Source organism: Balaenoptera acutorostrata, chromosome 3, assembly GCF_949987535.1.
Source record: "Balaenoptera acutorostrata chromosome 3, mBalAcu1.1, whole genome shotgun sequence".
Taxonomy (NCBI): domain Eukaryota; kingdom Metazoa; phylum Chordata; class Mammalia; order Artiodactyla; family Balaenopteridae; genus Balaenoptera; species Balaenoptera acutorostrata.
Genome location: NC_080066.1, coordinates 103,788,885 through 103,805,952, shown reverse-complemented (window position 1 = coordinate 103,805,952; position 17,068 = coordinate 103,788,885). Strand labels below are relative to the sequence as shown.

At 37.4% G+C, this 17,068-nt stretch overlaps 1 protein-coding gene across 4 annotated transcripts in view; it reads left to right on the top strand.

Annotated features, from left to right (window-relative positions):
• Nucleotides 1-17,068, top strand: part of SLC12A6 (solute carrier family 12 member 6) — an 89,007-nt gene that overhangs the window by 15,639 nt on the left and 56,300 nt on the right. The window contains exon 1 of one of the 4 annotated variants that reach the window (XM_007180457.2): nucleotides 2,620-2,857. The exons of the other annotated variants lie outside the window; for them this stretch is intronic. Coding sequence (XP_007180519.1) covers nucleotides 2,734-2,857 — 124 coding nt within the window. The 5' untranslated portion in view covers nucleotides 2,620-2,733. Of the gene's footprint in view, nucleotides 1-2,619; nucleotides 2,858-17,068 lie in introns of those variants that run through there. 4 annotated transcript variants of the gene reach the window in all.

The window sequence follows — 17,068 nt, the reverse complement described above, 5'->3', positions numbered from 1 at the left end:
CACTCCCATTCCCCAGAGGCAATCATTGTCCTGTTTTTCTTTTGCACCACATTACTTTAGCCAGCTCTGAAACCTCCTATTAGTGGCTCCATGTATTATGTACTCTTGTTTAAGGCTTCTTTCACCTCGCATAACGTTTCTGAGATTCACCTGTTTTGTTGTAGGTATCACACTGGTTCATTCCTTTTTATAGCTGAATAGTAACCCTTTGTATGAATATATCAGAGTTTATTTATCCATTCTCCTGTGGACATACACCTGGGTTTCCAGTTTTGGCCTATTGTTAATAAACTGCTATGAACATTCTTATACTATTTTCATTCAGGGGGGTAAATACCGAGGAGTGCAATTGTTGGATTATAGGGGAAAGTACCAGACCCCTTTCCAAAGCGGGTGAACCAATTTACACTCCAGTAACAATGTATGAAAGTTCCTTTCATTCCACATTCTCACCAAAATTGTCAGTCTTACCAGTTTTAGCCATCATGGTGGCTGTGGAATGGTATACCTCATTGTGGTAGTTTGTTGTACTTTAAATAGCTGTTTCTTACATCCCACCTTCTCTGTCTAACCTCTGTTCCTATATAGCACTTACACATCTCTTCTTTGCCACTTCCCCCTCAACGTTTTCTATGCTACTTTAACCTTGCCTTGAATTTTTTATGCCCCTGCACTGTTATCTACAGCCCAGTCTAGGAGAGAACTATTGGTAAGTTAGTTCTCTCTCAAGTTGGTAAATAAATTACTCATCGTTTTAACAGGAATTTGTTACATTCCTACTTGTTTAGTTTGGGGGTTTTTTGTAGAGGGGAGAGGTGACAGGATAACATTTGTACATAGGCTTATGTGTACAAGCTGTACATAGATTTATAAACACAAGTCATTGTTTCTGTCCACTGACTATAAAAGATTAGCCACAGTTCAACTCTCTTAATAAATTAAATATGAAAAGTAAGATCCCATTGGAAATATCCAATGGCACTAAAGTATTAATAAATTTGGAACCTAGAATATAATGTTGAACTCTGACAATTTGGTAGTTCCTTTGAGTAAATCAGCAGGGTAGCTCCCTGAGTTGTAAATAGGAAAAATCACCAAGGGCACTACCACACCTGACTTAGTTTCTATCAGAGATAAAAAGCAGTTTCAAAGGCTTCTCAAGTGACAAACGTTTCTCTTTCTCTTGTAGTATTGATAGTTCTCAACCTTGGCTGCCTGTTAGAACCACCTGGGGGAACTTTTAAAAGTCCTATTGCCCAGATTCTACTCCAGAGGAATTATATCAGAATAGCTGGGATGGGACCCAGGCATTAGTTGTTCCAAAATCTCCCCAGGTGATACCAATGGTGCAGCCAAGATTACAAACCAGTGTTACACAGGAGCCCATGAAATAAAATTAGGTAAGTGTACATGAGTATTCTTTCTATGAAATTCCTATGCTGCCTACCAACAAGAGTATTAGAGGTTTTTAAGTGGGGCTTCACCATTTACAAGCTCTGTGACTTTGGGCAAGTTCCTAACCTAATGTTTCTGTTTCTGTGATGATTAAATGAGATCATAACAGAAAGTTTCTAGTGCAATGCAGAGCACAGAGTAGGTCTTTAACAACTATTGGCTTCATTCTCTTTTAGAAGTGGTATATATTGGAATAAATGAGGATTATAAACCATCATTCTTCTTTAAATTTAGTGCACTCTTGTTTGTCAGGTGTTACTAACAACAAAGCCCTCATATTACATCATTAACATGGAAAATAGCACAGAGCTCAAGTTACTGAACTCACTTGTCTAAGTTCAGAGATAGGGCCTCATACTCTGTAGTTAAAGTTATCAACTGAGAACACAGTTATCTGATAAAGTTAAGTATGTTATTTTAAGTGTGTGCTGAAGGAACTGTACACCTCTCAATCAGGGATTTTCTTGGGTTTTTTTTTTTTTTCTTTAAAACACAATGCTTAAACTGTACAATACAAAAAATTCTGAACTCTTCCCTTTAAAAATATTTTGCTCTTTTAAACAACTTGGACTTTCGGGAAAGTTAATGTCTCTTCTTGGATGTCCTTGTATACACTATAGCATCTAGAATTATATCTTGTATAAAATATATAGATATTCATTAAATACTTGCCAAGTGAATGTTCATATCTGAAAGATAAGAAAAAACTTTTATTGATTTGTATGAGTAGTTTCAGTATGCTTTGAAATAAAGCAACAAGAGAAGCTTACAAATAGTTTGATTTTCTAAATTGATGTAAGTGCAAGCCTTTCTTTAAAAAGAAAAGTTTACAAAATGAACTGTTCCCTAATCTTCTTTCTCCTGTGAGATATGAGAGCAGAGGTTGAGATCCTGGCGTGCAAATAACTTAAGGAAACAAGAGGGTGAGCACACAGTGGGCGGAGTTCCATGCATTCTGCCCACTCTCCAGCCATTGGCAGCTCTGGGAAAGCAGCCTAAACAGTTCTTGGGATTCTTAGAGTTTAATAACAATAAGCAGGAGGTGGAGTGCTTAATCCTTTTAAGTGAATGGTAAACACTGTGGAAGGCGTGTCTTCTAGGTTCCACTCCCTTGGGGCTGTAGGTCACGTGAGCTGAAAGTACTTCCCGATTCCCAGACTAGGTCTCCTGTGGGCAGTGATCAGAGTCGGAAAGGGCACCGCAAGGAAGAGGTAGGCAGGGAAGGTAGACTGGAAGGAAGCTTAAATACAGGGAGAGCACAGGTTCCTAACTACAGCAATGCCACACTTCACCGTGACTAAGGTAGAGGATACAGAGGAGGGGGCAGCAGCATCGGTCTCCCAAGAGGGGGCGCCCAGCTTAGCAGAAATAAAAGCCCGGATTCAGCATTCACATGAATCAGGTGAGTACTCAATGTGGGCGCATTGGGAAATTGGGGGTTTTCGTGAAAGAAATAGTAACTAAAATATGCAAAATGCCTCTTTTAAGAATGGAGAAAAGGTATTGTGGTTAAAGTACTTCTCAATCAACTGTTTCACTCCCTTGTATATCTGATAACTTATCTTACTTTTTTCACATTCTGGTTTGTTTTTCCCCACAATGAGTTCTGTGTTCATTACCTACAGGTGAAACTGAATCGGTGGCAATGTATGAAAAGCGTTTTCAAGCAAAAAGAAAGGCACAGTTAGAGGCAATTTATGCGGAATTTAGAATTCATCTTTTGCTCAGTTTAAATTATATCTGGAAGAGTACATAAACAGGGAGCCTGGTTCAGTAGTTTTGTACAGTGGACTTTGCACTTGTGACTTCTCAAGTTATTCAGTATTTTGCCTCAGTTTACCAGTTAAACAGTAATTCAATAGTGAATGGTCTGAGAATTCTTTAATGAAAGAACAAAAGTACAGTAGGCCGTTATGGTGACTAGCATAGCTTCAGGTTTAATAAATTTGATGAATGTGATTATCCCTATTATTTTCTCTAAATGGTAATAGTTACATTTACTGGGGGGAATTGTGGTTTTGAATTTTTAACATGCCATTGAAATCAGAGTTAATATTATGGTATTAAATACAGCCATAGTTTGAAGCCCTTTATATTTTAAGTCTGTAACTTTCATAAATTGTCAAAAACTCTTCTAGTGTGTGAATAAAGGTTAAGGGAATAAAAATCTCTTACAATTCCTTTGGATTCCATGATTCTAACTGTCCCCTATAGCAAGTAACACATCACAGTTCTTTGCTGTAAACTGCTGTTGACCCTCTCTTGTCCTAGCAAGCATTCATGAATTTTAAAAAATCTCTAACTTAAAGATAAGGCTTATCAAGAAAAGTTCCATTTGTTTATCTTTTCCTTTTAGTGAGAGAATTTACTAGGGGAAGATAAGAAAGGTTTTATGGAAACTCTTTGTCCACCGGGTTATTTTTTTTTTCCACTAGGTTATTTTTCATTTTGCTAAATAATTAGGGTGATAAGTTGAAAGTAAGGTTAACCTCAACAAGGACCTACGGTGTAGCACAGAGAATTATACTCAATATTTTGTAATAACCTATGAGGGAAAAGAATCTGAAAAAGAATACATATAAAGGGCTTCCCTGATGGCGCAGTGGTTGAGAATCTGCCTGCCAATGCAGGGGACACGGGTTTGAGCCCTGGTCTGGGAGGATCCCACATGCCGCGGAGCAACTAGGTCCGTGAGCCACAACTACTGAGCCTGCGCGTCTGGAGCCTGTGCTCCGCAACAAGAGAGGCCACGATAGTGAGAGGCCCGCGCACCGCGATGAAGAGTGGCCCCCACTTGCCACAACTATAGAAAGCCCTCGCACAGAAATGAAGACCCAACACAGCCATAAATAAATAAATAAATAAATAAATAATTTAAAAAAAAAGAATACATATAAAAGTGTGTGTGTGTGTGTATATATATATAAACTGAATCGTGCTGTACAGATGAAAATAACACATTGTAAATCAACTATACTTCAATTAAAAAAAAAGAAAAGGTTAACCTACTTTGTACTTGAACCCGATTCTCTGCAAACTCTAGGTTAAAGAAGTTAGGTTCTGTTTTGTGATTGTGTGTTCGAAGCTGCACTTCCTTGATTGTGTTTGCTGCCCTTAGATTTTAATCCCATTAAGCTTTTGTTTTTGCTGTTGTCTCATTAATCCCACAAAACGCAAACAAGTGCATTCCTTATCACCTCTACTTTATTTTATTATTTTACTATTTCATCCTTACTGGTCCCATAATGTTTGGGGAAATCTGCTTTATTCAGATTAGAACAGTGTTGAAATCATTTAATCTATTAGTAACCACCTAGAAAACTGGTAAAAAAAATTTTATTGCAACCGACATTGTAATAAGTGACAGTGCTAGGCTTAATATATTCTCTTCCATAGTAATTGTTTTGGACAAGAAAGAAGTGACAGATATAATCTAACTCGAATTTAATAAGGCTTTTTATTTTGGCGTTTTCCATGACAGCCCAGAAAGTATCCACTTGAATGAACTATTGTTTGGTAAGTGAACAACTAATGGGAATACATTATCTAAATTGTATATCTTTATTGTAGGGTTAAATTAGACGGGGGAAAAAGGAAGGAAACGTATATGGGGAAAACCTCAAAGTTTTTTTTGTTTGTTTGTGTTTTTTTGTTTTGGTTTTGTTTTGGTTTTTGCTTAGGAGTAAAATGTTCTTGAGGATAGATAGTGGTTTTGGAGCAGTTGCTTGAGGTGTGATAAGTTGTAGCCGCTTCTTCTTCTGAGTTAAAGTCCTAAATGGATCGTGGTTTTGTTGCAAGCACTTCTCATACTAGCCAGTTACGGAACCAGTCACTTTTTTTATTGTTTCTCCTTCTTTGCGAGGAGAGAAAAATATGATGTACTATCATATAAATTGAACATAGTTAGAAAGCAGATCATCCTTTAAAATGTGTTTTTTAGAAGATGAGATTTATTTGAACTAGACAGGTAATTTGAGATAAAATAGAAATATAAATGTAGACATAATCTAAACTAATTTTAAAAAGATGTACGTTGTGGTGAAACTTTTGTAATGTATAAAAATATCAAATCACTATGTTGTACACCTGAAACTAATATAATATTGTAAGTCAACTATACTTCAGTTTTTAAAAAAAGTACATTCATCCCTGCCATGCCAGCTACTAGAATGTGAGTCTAGTAAAATCCTACTTAATTTTGGTTTTGAAGGGAAAAGCAGAAACTCAGACTTAACCTAACATCTTTCTTGACTATATTCCTCCTCCCCGTCCAGTTTAGGTGCCCTCTCCTATGTTTTCTCTGAAGCCTGTCCATAGAAATAGCATGTACCACACTGTATTGCAATCACCTGTTCACTAGTCTCTCTCCCAGATAGGCTCCTTGAGGGTGTAGATCTCGTTGGATAATTTTGTACCTCCACGTCCAGGTGAATTACACATAATAGGCAATTCAGTGTACAGACTTGTTCTTTTCCTTTTTTTTATTCACTAAACACATGTTCATGCCAGGTGTACTTTTTTCCTAAGGCTACAAAGGCAAAGGAAGTATAAGTTCCCCACCACAGGCAGCAGAATGGCTTTGGAGCCATGCACCTGGCTTTGAATCCCAGTCCTACTAATTATTACTAATTAGGAGCAGTGATAATTTGTATTAATTATTACTTGAGTGACTTTGGGCAAGTTATTTAACTTTTCTAAGCCTTACTTTACTCATTGATAAAGGGAATAACAGTACTACTTACTTCACAGGGTGGTTGTGAATTAATGGGAAAATGAACATAAAGCACTTAACACGTGTGTGATACAACACTCAAAAATAAGAGCTACCATTTACTTATTATATTGTGATTAATGGTTTAATAAGAACAAAAAGAAACCGCTTTGGATAACAAATTCTGGAGAGGATTATAAAATTGCCCAGAGGGGACCCTGGACTGGTATCTCAGAGGACAGGACACAACTGATTCTTGAAGGGAGGTCTAGACAAGGAGATTGCAAGCAGTAGGAACAGTTAAAAGGAATAAGAGGAAGGTGGAGAGCATGTGGGAGACAGAAGTTTAAAGTAGTTAGCACATTGGTCATGTGGTAAAGAGAGCTAAGGGCTGAGGCTGCTTAGTGAAGTGTTAATCAATTTTATCCTCTCCCCACTCTGTGGGATAGTGGGTGTTATTGCCTTTTTTTTTTTTAATCCCTGTTATGGTGGGGTTTTTTTTAAATATTTATTTTATTTATTTGGTTGTGCTGGGTCTAAGTGGGGGCATGAGGGCTCCTTAGTTGTGGCTCGCTGGCTCTTAGTTGCAGCATGCATGTGGAATCTAGTTCCCTGACCAGGGATCGAGCCCGGGCCCTCTGCATTGGGAGCTGGGGAGTCTTAACCACTGCGCCACCAGGGAAGTCCCTGTTATTACCTTTTTAGAGATAACAAACTGAGGCTGTTGACAGCAAGTTGCCTAAAGCTACATGGTGAGTAGTAGCAGAGCCTGTGTTCAAAATTACTAAATTTTATGTGCTTCCCATCTCACCATGATGCCAAGTCCTGGCTTTTGGAAAATAAGAGAAAGTTGCTTTATCTCTTAATGGGCATGGGTCATAGGGTTTGATGTAAACATTATGAACTCTGTGATTTTTTTTTACAGGAATAATGCAAGAGTTTTACTGTTTATTGCGTTTACTTAATCAGGTATAAATGTTAAATTCATTCATTTATTTAAATATTTATTGAGCTTAAATATTTCTGTATAATAATTGTTCCAGATCTTCTCCCTCACTCATCAGTTTTTTTTGTTTGTTTTTTTTTTTTGACCACACTGTGCGGCTTGTGGGATTTTAGTCCCCCAACCAGGGGTTGAACCTGGGCCTCCGCAGTGAAAGCGCCGAGTCCTAACCACTAGACCACCAGGGAATTCCCTCATCAGATCTTATAGTGTCTATGGATTGGGCAGATTTTAACTGCTGGACTTGCCTTCACGTGATACAGATAGCAGATTGAAAGATTTATAAGGAAATTTTCAGAGACGAACCTATAACAGAAAAGAAGGGAACTTTATATTGGTATTGAACAGCATCTCCAAACATTAACTCTTAGTAATCCAAATGGCATGAGTGCATACTATGGAGAGAGATTTCATGTTAAATGAAGTTAAAATTTTATTAAGAACCCTCAAGATGTTAAACTGTTACCTAAACATTAGTTCTGCTTGTTACCCGTGAAAGCTTATGTCCTAAGGAAGGTGATATGGCTACGTTTTTATTTACTAATATTAAAATAAGTTGAAATAGACAACTGAAGAGCTTCTTTGTATTGATAAAAAAATCTTTTCTATAGTAAAGATTTAAAAGCTTTTTAACTATTCACATGTTTTTTGTTTTTTTTTTTTAACCAACACAACTAACAGAAATTCAGATCTGCATGTTTTGAAATCTCAGGGTCAAAAGTTTATCCTTAAACTCGGCTTCATGAGGCATGTTTTTCTGCCTCTCGCCCCGCCCCCCAATATTCCATCATTGTCAGAAAGACTAACACCTCCCGAAATATCTTCCCAATTCTTTTCACCATCTTTTTTTTTTAACTCTATCTAAGACCTTAATACAATACAAATTTGAGACTGATTGCCTTCAGTTCTGTACATCGTAAAACTTTGTTTAGATCATTAACCCTTCTTTGTCATATTCATGTTATGCACAGACAATGAAAGTGACAACACTTTCGTTCCCCATTTCAATACTGTTGTCACCAATTTTTTGTTTATTTAGAGTATTTCGGTTGAAGTATAGTTGATGTACAATATTACATAAGTTACAGGTGTACAATAAAGTGGTTCACAATTTATCACCGATTTTTTTAGAATCTCTCGCTCCCCAGATTTTTCTTGCTTAACATACTGACCCTCTGTGTACTCAGCTACTTTTGCCGCATAGAAAATATACCAGGGATTTCCCTGGCGGCCCAGTGATTAACACTCCATGCTTTTGAGCGGAAGTTCATCTTAATCAGGCTGGATAAACCTTAATTATTTTCCTGTATTTTCAGAGTAAATAGTTATGGAGTAGGTGCCACAGTAGTGACCAAGGAGGTTTTTTGTTTTGTTTTAATTCTTCCTTGTTTTTGAGTATCATTATGGGCTTAAGGTTTTTATTTATGTTTTGTATTACAATTAGTTAGGATAATGATTATTTTCAATGTTCAGATTGTTCCCAATTTGTCCAGTGGAAGACAAGAGGTTTTTGTTTTGTTTTTTTAAAGAATGGGAGAAAATAAAAGTATGTTTGTATTCTTTTTTTTTTTAAATAAATTTATTTATTTTATTTATTAAAAAAAAAAAATAGGCTCCATGATTTGCCCCACAGGAAATATACCAGGGACTTCCCTGGCAGTCCACTGGTTAAGACTTCACACTTCCAATGCAAGGGGCGTGGTTTCCATCCCTGGTCAGGGAACTAAGATCCCACATGGAGGGTGGTGTGGCAAAAAAAAAAAAAGAAAAAGGAAATATACCAGAGTAGAACTGGTTTAAATTGATAAAGATAAAATTTCTCCAAAATATATATACATACATATTGCTTAATATTTTTATATTCTATACTCAAAGCAACATTTAGTTTAGGATTATAAAAACTTATTGAGTGTAATTTTTGCATATTGTAAAATACTCAAAAGGTTTTCAAATTTCCAACTGAATTTGGACATACAGCATAGGTTACAAAATTGATTATAAGCTGGTAAGTTTAAAGACTGTAGCATCTCTTGATTTTGCCAGGTTGAAAGAGGAAACAATTTTACATTAAAAATGTCATCAGGGGCTTCCCTGGTGGCGCAGTGGTTGAGAATCTGCCTGCTAATGCAGGGGACACGGGTTCGAGCCCTGGCCTGGGAAGATCCCACATGCCGCAGAGCGGCTGGGCCCGTGAGCCACAACTGCTGAGCCTGCGCGTCTGGAGCCTGTGCTCCGCAACGAGAGAGGCCCGCGCATCGCGATGAAGAGTGGCCCCCGCTTGCCACAACTGGAGAAAGCCCTCGCACAGAAACGAAGACCCAACACAGCCAAAATCAATCAATCAATCAATCAATCAAACATACGCATCTGATTCAAGATCCTCATTAAAAAAAAAAAAAAAAAAAAAGCTGTGGGTAATTTTCCAGCCCCAGGACTTCCTGCATTTAAAAAAAAAAAAAAAAAAATGTCATCAGTACTATAGCAATAATTGTTGAACACCTACTGTATGCCAGATGCTTTACAAATATTGGCTTATTTAATCCTCACAACAACCAGGACAGGTAACCATTATCACCATTTTAGAGATGAGGAAAGTGAAGTGCCGAGAAATTTAAGTAGTTTATTTAAGTGGTAAATGTGGAATTCAAAGTAAGGTCTCTGTGACCTTAAAACTGTTTTTCTTTTCATCACACCACACTGTCTCTCTACTTCAAACACACATTTAAACATGTTATGTTTTCTGAAGTAGGCTGCTCTATTTTCTCAGTAGTTACTAATGCTTCTTAGGTTCTATTTCTTTTGTCTTCGTGGATTTTTCAAAATTAATTGAAAGTTGTTGCTTCTAAGTTTCATGTGTTGGATTGCTTTATTTTTTTTTTTTTAAGAAATTCCTAATTGTTTTTTTTTTTAAGTTTTTTTAATTTTTATTTATTTATTTATGGCTGTGTTGGGTCTTCGTTTCTATGCAAGGGCTTTCTCCAGTTGTGGCAAGCGGGGGCCACTCTTCATCGCGGTGTGAAGGCCTCTCATTATCGCGGCCTCTCTTGTTGCGGAGCACAGGCTCCAGACGCGCAGGCTCAGTAGTTGTGGCTCACGGGCCCAGCTGCTCCTCGGCATGTGGGATCTTCCCAGACCAGGGCTCGAACACGTGCCCCCTGCATTGGCAGGCAGATTCTCAACCACTGCGCCACCAGGGAAGCCCTGGATTGCTTTTTTATTTGGTGTAGAATATTTCCAAATGTAGGATATTCTTTCAAACGATGCTAAAAATTGAGAGATATGAACAGGTAAGGAACCTGGCTCAATCTGACAGTCTTTTAGTAGCCCTCCACTCCTCCACTTTCAAGGGAGATGCACCTTATCAGTGAGAGGGGAATAGGAACCTTAAAAACTAAGGGTTATTGGCAGGGAGAAAAATGAGCATATGGAGTAAGTGAAAGAATTAAATTTTAATATAACTTTAAGAATAAATATGCTGCTAAAGGCATGAAAGATGTGTTTATTTTAGTGTATTAGAAAAAATTGTAATATTTCATTTCATGGATCTTATTACTTAGAATGAATCTAGGTAAAAACACAAGTCTGTTTAAAGAAAAATACTAATATAGATAGAGCATAGACATGGCAAAGATTGAATGTGGTACATAAATAACATAAATGATTTTGATCCATTCCAAACCCTCATACACTGAACTGGATCTCATTTCCTTTCCTGTGTGTTCTTTACACTGCATCATACAACCTTTTTGTGACAAGAGATTTCCATGGTTGTATGAGAAATGGTGAACCGAGTCCTTTTCAGAAGCTATCTTCATCTTTCCACCACCACATTGCCTTTGTCCATATATTTTTCTTCATATGAACTCTCTTCTGCTTTCTACTCCCTGTCTGCCATTAAAAAATTACACAAACCCACATTACCTCAAGACTAGGCTCATACTCATTTCCTCCAGGATGACTTGCCTGATCCTCTACCCCAGCTTTGATCATTTCATCATTCAGTATTCATCACCACTCAAATATATGTTGCATTGTGCTCCAAACATGCGATAGCTTTGTAAGTATATTGGTATCTCTTCAGTTGTATTGTGTATTGTACGAGGGTGAGGGACAGTGTTTTAATATTTTTTTGAAAATTATATGTATTTTTTATTATGGAAAATTTCAAACTCTCAAAAGCTCAGTAACTTTCTGTTCATTTCTCTTACCTGTTAGTGTTTTTCCTTATTTTTAGATTTTCTTTATATTTAGGGATATCAACCCTTAGTGATATAAATTACAAATGTTTTTACCAGTCATTACTTCTTTTGGGAATTCCCTGGTGGTCCAGTGGTTAGGACTGTGCGCTTCCACCACAGGGAACACGGGTTCGATCCCTGGTTGGGGAACTAAGATTCTGCAAACCACAGGGCGCGGCCAAAAAAACCCCAAAAATCAAACAAAAAAAACACTTCTTTTAAAGTTTTATTGAGGTATAATTGACATAAAATAAACTGCACATATTTAAAGTGTACAGTTTGATGAGTTTTAACGTAACACTCCTGTAACAATTATCATAGTCAAGATAACGTTTTCATCACCTGCAAAAGTTTCTTCTTACCCTTTTATAACCCACTCACCTAATTCCCTGGCCCCCAGGCAACCACTGATCTGCTTTCTGTCACTATAGTACATTAGTTTTCATTTTCCATAATTTTATGTGAATGGAATCATACAGTATGTACTTTCTTTTGTCTGACTGCTTTTATAAAACATAACTGAGATTCATCCATCTAGTCAATATCCTTTAAATCCAACTAACATTAAGGTCTTCCTTATTTCTCAGAGTTTAACATTTAGGGCAGTAGCTGAACATGATACAACCCTCTGGACCTCGCAGAGGCTTTTTAAAGTGTTGACTTCTTTGCCAAGATTTGAATGTTTTTAGGGTTAGTCTGTAACCAGGACTTACTTTTCAGAGAGGGTTCTGGGAAGGTGAAATCTCCCTATCCTTCTGTTACTAATTCCAGCCTGTATCTGCCACTCTTGAGCCAGATGACCCCTGGACCTGATGAACAGTTAGGTGCAAGTGAGGCCTGAGCTCTGTGTGAGCTCTATCAGGGAGAGCTGACCCAGGACTTGTTCCTCAAGGGCTGGAAGATCCTCAGGGTGAGGATAAGAATGGCAGATCCAGAAAAGAGCTTGGCTTGGTAGAGATCCATGGACTCCCCTAGTGGGGAGAAAGGGAAAGAGGCAGGGACTGCTATCTCCCTATCCCTGAGGATGGGAGATGTAAGGAGACCTGAGAGCCGGGAGCCTTCCTCCTGGGCCTCCACAGGGCTGGCAGCTGGCCTGCTGCCCTGCCCATCTACAGGCGTAGAGGCTGCTTTGTCTTTCTGTTCTCTTGAGACTGCTCCTACCTGTGGTCCTCCAACAATGAAACCTAAGCCCCTCTGAAGTAACAAAGAAAAAGTACTCATCTGGGGAAGCCAGGCAACCAGAAAGAGAAAAAGCACTTAAACAATGCAGTAGACCAACTAAATAGAAATGCCAGAGGAGACAGTAACTTGAATATGAAAATAATAAACAATAGGAGCGCTTAAGGAGGTTCAAGTGAAGTACAAAAAAAAAATTATGGAGCAAAAATATGATTTCCCATCTAAATACTTATTACCACCTGACTTTCAATCCATGCACATACACTTTAAAAAAAAAAAAACTCCACTAAAATGTAAGCACAATAAGAGCAGGAATATTTTCTCTTGTATACCTGCTGATCTTTTGTCAATGCCCAATGTCTAGAACACAGTCTTTCACATGGTAAGCACCCAGTACATAATTATCGAATAAAGGAATGAATATGATCATTTAATGGCCTGGAAGAGTCAAAGCCCAGAGCCAAAAATACAAATAGATTGAAAAAAAGTAAGAGACTTTGGGCTTCCCTGGTGGCACAGTGGTTGAGAATCTGCCTGCTAATGCAGGGGACACGGGTTTGAGCCCTGGTCTGGGAGGATCCCACATGCCGCGGAGCAACTGGGCCCGTGAGCCACAACTGCTGAGCCTGCGCGTCTGGAGCCTGTGCTCCGCAACAAGAGAGGCCACGATAGTGAGAGGCCCGCGCACCGCGATGAAGAGTGGCCCCTGCTTGCCGCAGCTAGAGAAAGCCCTCGCACAGAAACGAAGACCCAACACAGCCAAATAAATAAATAAATAAATAATAATTTAAAAAGGTGCTAATAATTTAAAAAAAAAAAAAAAGTAAGAGACTTGGAGAATAGATTCAGGACACCTAATGTGGCTAATATAATTTACAGAAAAAGGAACAAATGGAAGAGAAGCAGTAATGAAATAAATAAAAAAATTTTTCCTGAGATAAAGAAAGAGTTCATTATGCAGATTGATGTTCCAGGAAAGATCAGTGTTGAAAAAAACCCACCTAGACTTATCCTGGTAAAGTTTTTGAACTCCAGGGATTCATTTTGGAGGCTTCCAGACAGAACATTTATATACCTATAAAGTATAAGGCTCACATCAGAATTCTAATCCACAACACTGGGAATTAGGAGGCAGTGGAAGAGTATCCACAGATTACCAAGAGAAAAAGGCTATAATCAGAAATACGTATTTCCAGTGAAGATATCATCCCCTCTACAAGGGGGAACTATGTCATAAATGTAACTTTAGAGAGTGTATTACCCGCTTAACCTCTCTGAGAATATTTAAGAAAAGTTTTTAACCAAATAAAAATGAAAGGGATAGAAAAAGTGGAAAATGACAGACTCTTTGGGAATGTTATATAAATGCTAAGTAAGGACTCTAATCAAAAGGGACATACTTCAGGGAACAATTCAATAATATTTATAATGTAAAAGTACTAAATAAGTCAAAGCAAAACCTCAAAATTGTGGGAGGAAAAAGAGGTAAGAGCTTTCCAAATGGAGATGAGGAGAGGAAAAAGTGCCAGTAAGCACATTTAAGCACATTAGTCATCAGGGAAATGCACATCAAAACCACAATGAGGTGCCACTTCACATCCACTAGGATGGTTCTGATAAAAAAGATGGACAATAAAAAGTGTTGACAAGGATGTGGAAAAATTGAAACCCTTATATACTTATGGTGGGAACATAAAATGGTGCAACCACTTTGGAAAACAGTTTGGCAGTCCTTCAAGAAGTTAAATATAGAGTTACCATATGATCTTGCATTTCCACTTCTAGGTATATACTCAAAATGAGAATATATGTCCACACAAGAAATAGTACAGGAATGTTCATTGCAGCATTATCCATGATAGCCCCAATGATAGAAACAACCCAAATGTCCACTAAGTGATAAATAGATAAATAAAATGTGGTATATCCATATAATGGGGTATTATCTGCCAGTAAAAACAAATGAAGTACAGATGCGTTGCTACTATACAGAAGAACCTTGAGAACGTTATGCAAAATGAAAGAAGCCAGTCACAAAAGACCACATATGATTTCATTTATATGAAATGTCCAGAATAGGCAAATTTATGGAGACAAAAAAAGTAGATTCGTGGTTGCTGTGGACTGGGCAAGGTGGGAGTGAAATGGAAATTGACTGCTAATGGGTACAGGGATTCTTGGAAGGGGACAGGGGAACCAAAATGTAAAATTAGATTGTGGTGATAGTTGCACAACAATGTGAATATATTAAGAAACATTGAATTGAATACTAAGTGGGTGAATTACATGGTATGTAAAGTGTATCTCAATAAAATGTTTTTAAATAAAGGGACTAAGTACTGATACATGAAACAACTTGCATGAATCTCCAAGGCCTTTTATGCTGAATGAAAGAAGCCAGTCTCAAAATAAAAGATTACATACTGTAAGATTCCATATTTATGTATTTTTTTAAATTATAGAAGATCATTACACATTTACTAATAATCAAAACATATATATGTATGTGTTCATGTGTATATTCACATACATACACACTAGAAACAGACTTTTTAAATTGCAGCATGTACAGTAGTTTCTATTTTAATTTATCTGTATGTTTGAAAATCTAGAAAATGTTAAATTCAGCTTGCATTAAGCAGTTGTCCTTTTACCAATGACGTAAAATCAATAAAGACTCTTAAAATATCAGAAATGTTTACCATATCCTCTTAGTCCCCATAATGCAAAGCTTCAGCTCCTTAGTTCCTTAGCTCCGTAGCTCCTTAGAATTTGAATGTTTGGGTCAATTCCCTTCCCTTTTTGTTAAGGAGGTAGTCTATGTGGTCAGGCCTTATTCTTCCAAAACCATCTTTTATTGTAAAATGAAGAAAACATGAAATAGGTTTGTCTGCAGTGCATGAAAAATAATTTGGATCATCCATAAAGCCAAAGAAGGACGTAAGGTATCAATGATCTCTTGAATGTTTGCAACAATCCCCAAACAATCTTTTCCTCTTTGTCACTTCTTGGTGAGATTTTTCTGTGATTTTTAACTGTGTGAGTACTGCCCTCTTCTGTCATTTATACTTTTCTTGGCTAATCAGTTTGTGGATTTGGTCTAAGAAACTGTCTTTATCTTTATACTGTGAGCTTCATTAAATCTGCTTTTTGCTACTATTTTTGCTATCTTCCAAGTGTTATAGACTGCATTAAAATCACAATCATGTTCATCTCAGATGAGCTCTTCAACTTCCAGTGGATTTACTCCCATATATTTTAGAAGAGTTTTAACAAAACTTATTTGTTGAATTAATAGGTTGGTTAATTAAAAGACAATACAAGGCAGTATATACCCAACAGTTCAGAGGAAGATTAAACCTTTTAAAAGATTAAACCTCAGGGTGGGGCCAAGGAAGAAGAAGCATTTGAATTGGGTCTTTGAAAGATAAAGCAGTCAGGTAAGTGGAGACAAAAGAGAGGGAAATTTTCAATGAAAAAGTGATACAAACAAAGATGCATGCATCTAGAATCAAGGCTCAAAGCATTCCAGAGAGTGTGGAGCAGGGAGTTCATGACTAGAAACAGCAAATGATAAGGTTAGAGAGGAGTAAACTAGTGCTAGATTATAAAGGGACTCGAAAGCCAGGATTAGGTTTTTTGGAGTTCATCCTATAAGCCAAGGGATTCAGACAAGTAAACCGGGATCTATTTATGGCTGTTTAAGCCATTAGCCTCTGCTGCCACCACCATTACCACTACTACTCCTGGCCTGAAAATTGACAGTAGGAGCGGGAGACAGAGCCTGCAAAGGCAACACTTTCCTTTCCGTGGAGGGACTTGAATCAGTACCCCACACATGATGTCAGGATATATATAAACAAGAAGTGAGAATGATCGTCTCTTCACAAAATGGTTCGGCACTCCTGGCACTTTAACTTGGAGATCTTTGAAAGTGTTTATATTTTAAACAATAAAGCAACCTGATAAAGGCAGAATTAATATGGAGGAAAATGCAGGATTGTTTGACGTTAGGAGAATCGGGGGCAGGGAGAATAATTGACTAATTTAATGGTCCAGGCTGTGAAGAATGAGACTCTAAATGGTGGCGGGGCAATGGAAAGAAGAGATTGGTGTGGAAGCCACAATTGACTGGATTTGATGAATGAGAAAGGGGAAGAATCAAAAGTTGGAAACATATATGCTGACTGGTTCTGCGTCTTATCTTACCCACTTTTTAAATCAATTTTTAAAATCTCCTTTCCTATCAATTAGGTACATATTATATGTTAGGGACAATACATTTATTTATATGTATGGTATTATAGACTAATATAACATTATATACCATTATGTATTAGGTATAATATATACCTAATATTGTGTACAGGTATATTATTAGGTGTATATTTCCTGTGTTATCTCCAGAACTTCTCAATTAGCTATGTCCTCATTGTCAATCCCTCTGACTAGAATGTCTCCCCTTGTCCATTTTCTCTCACC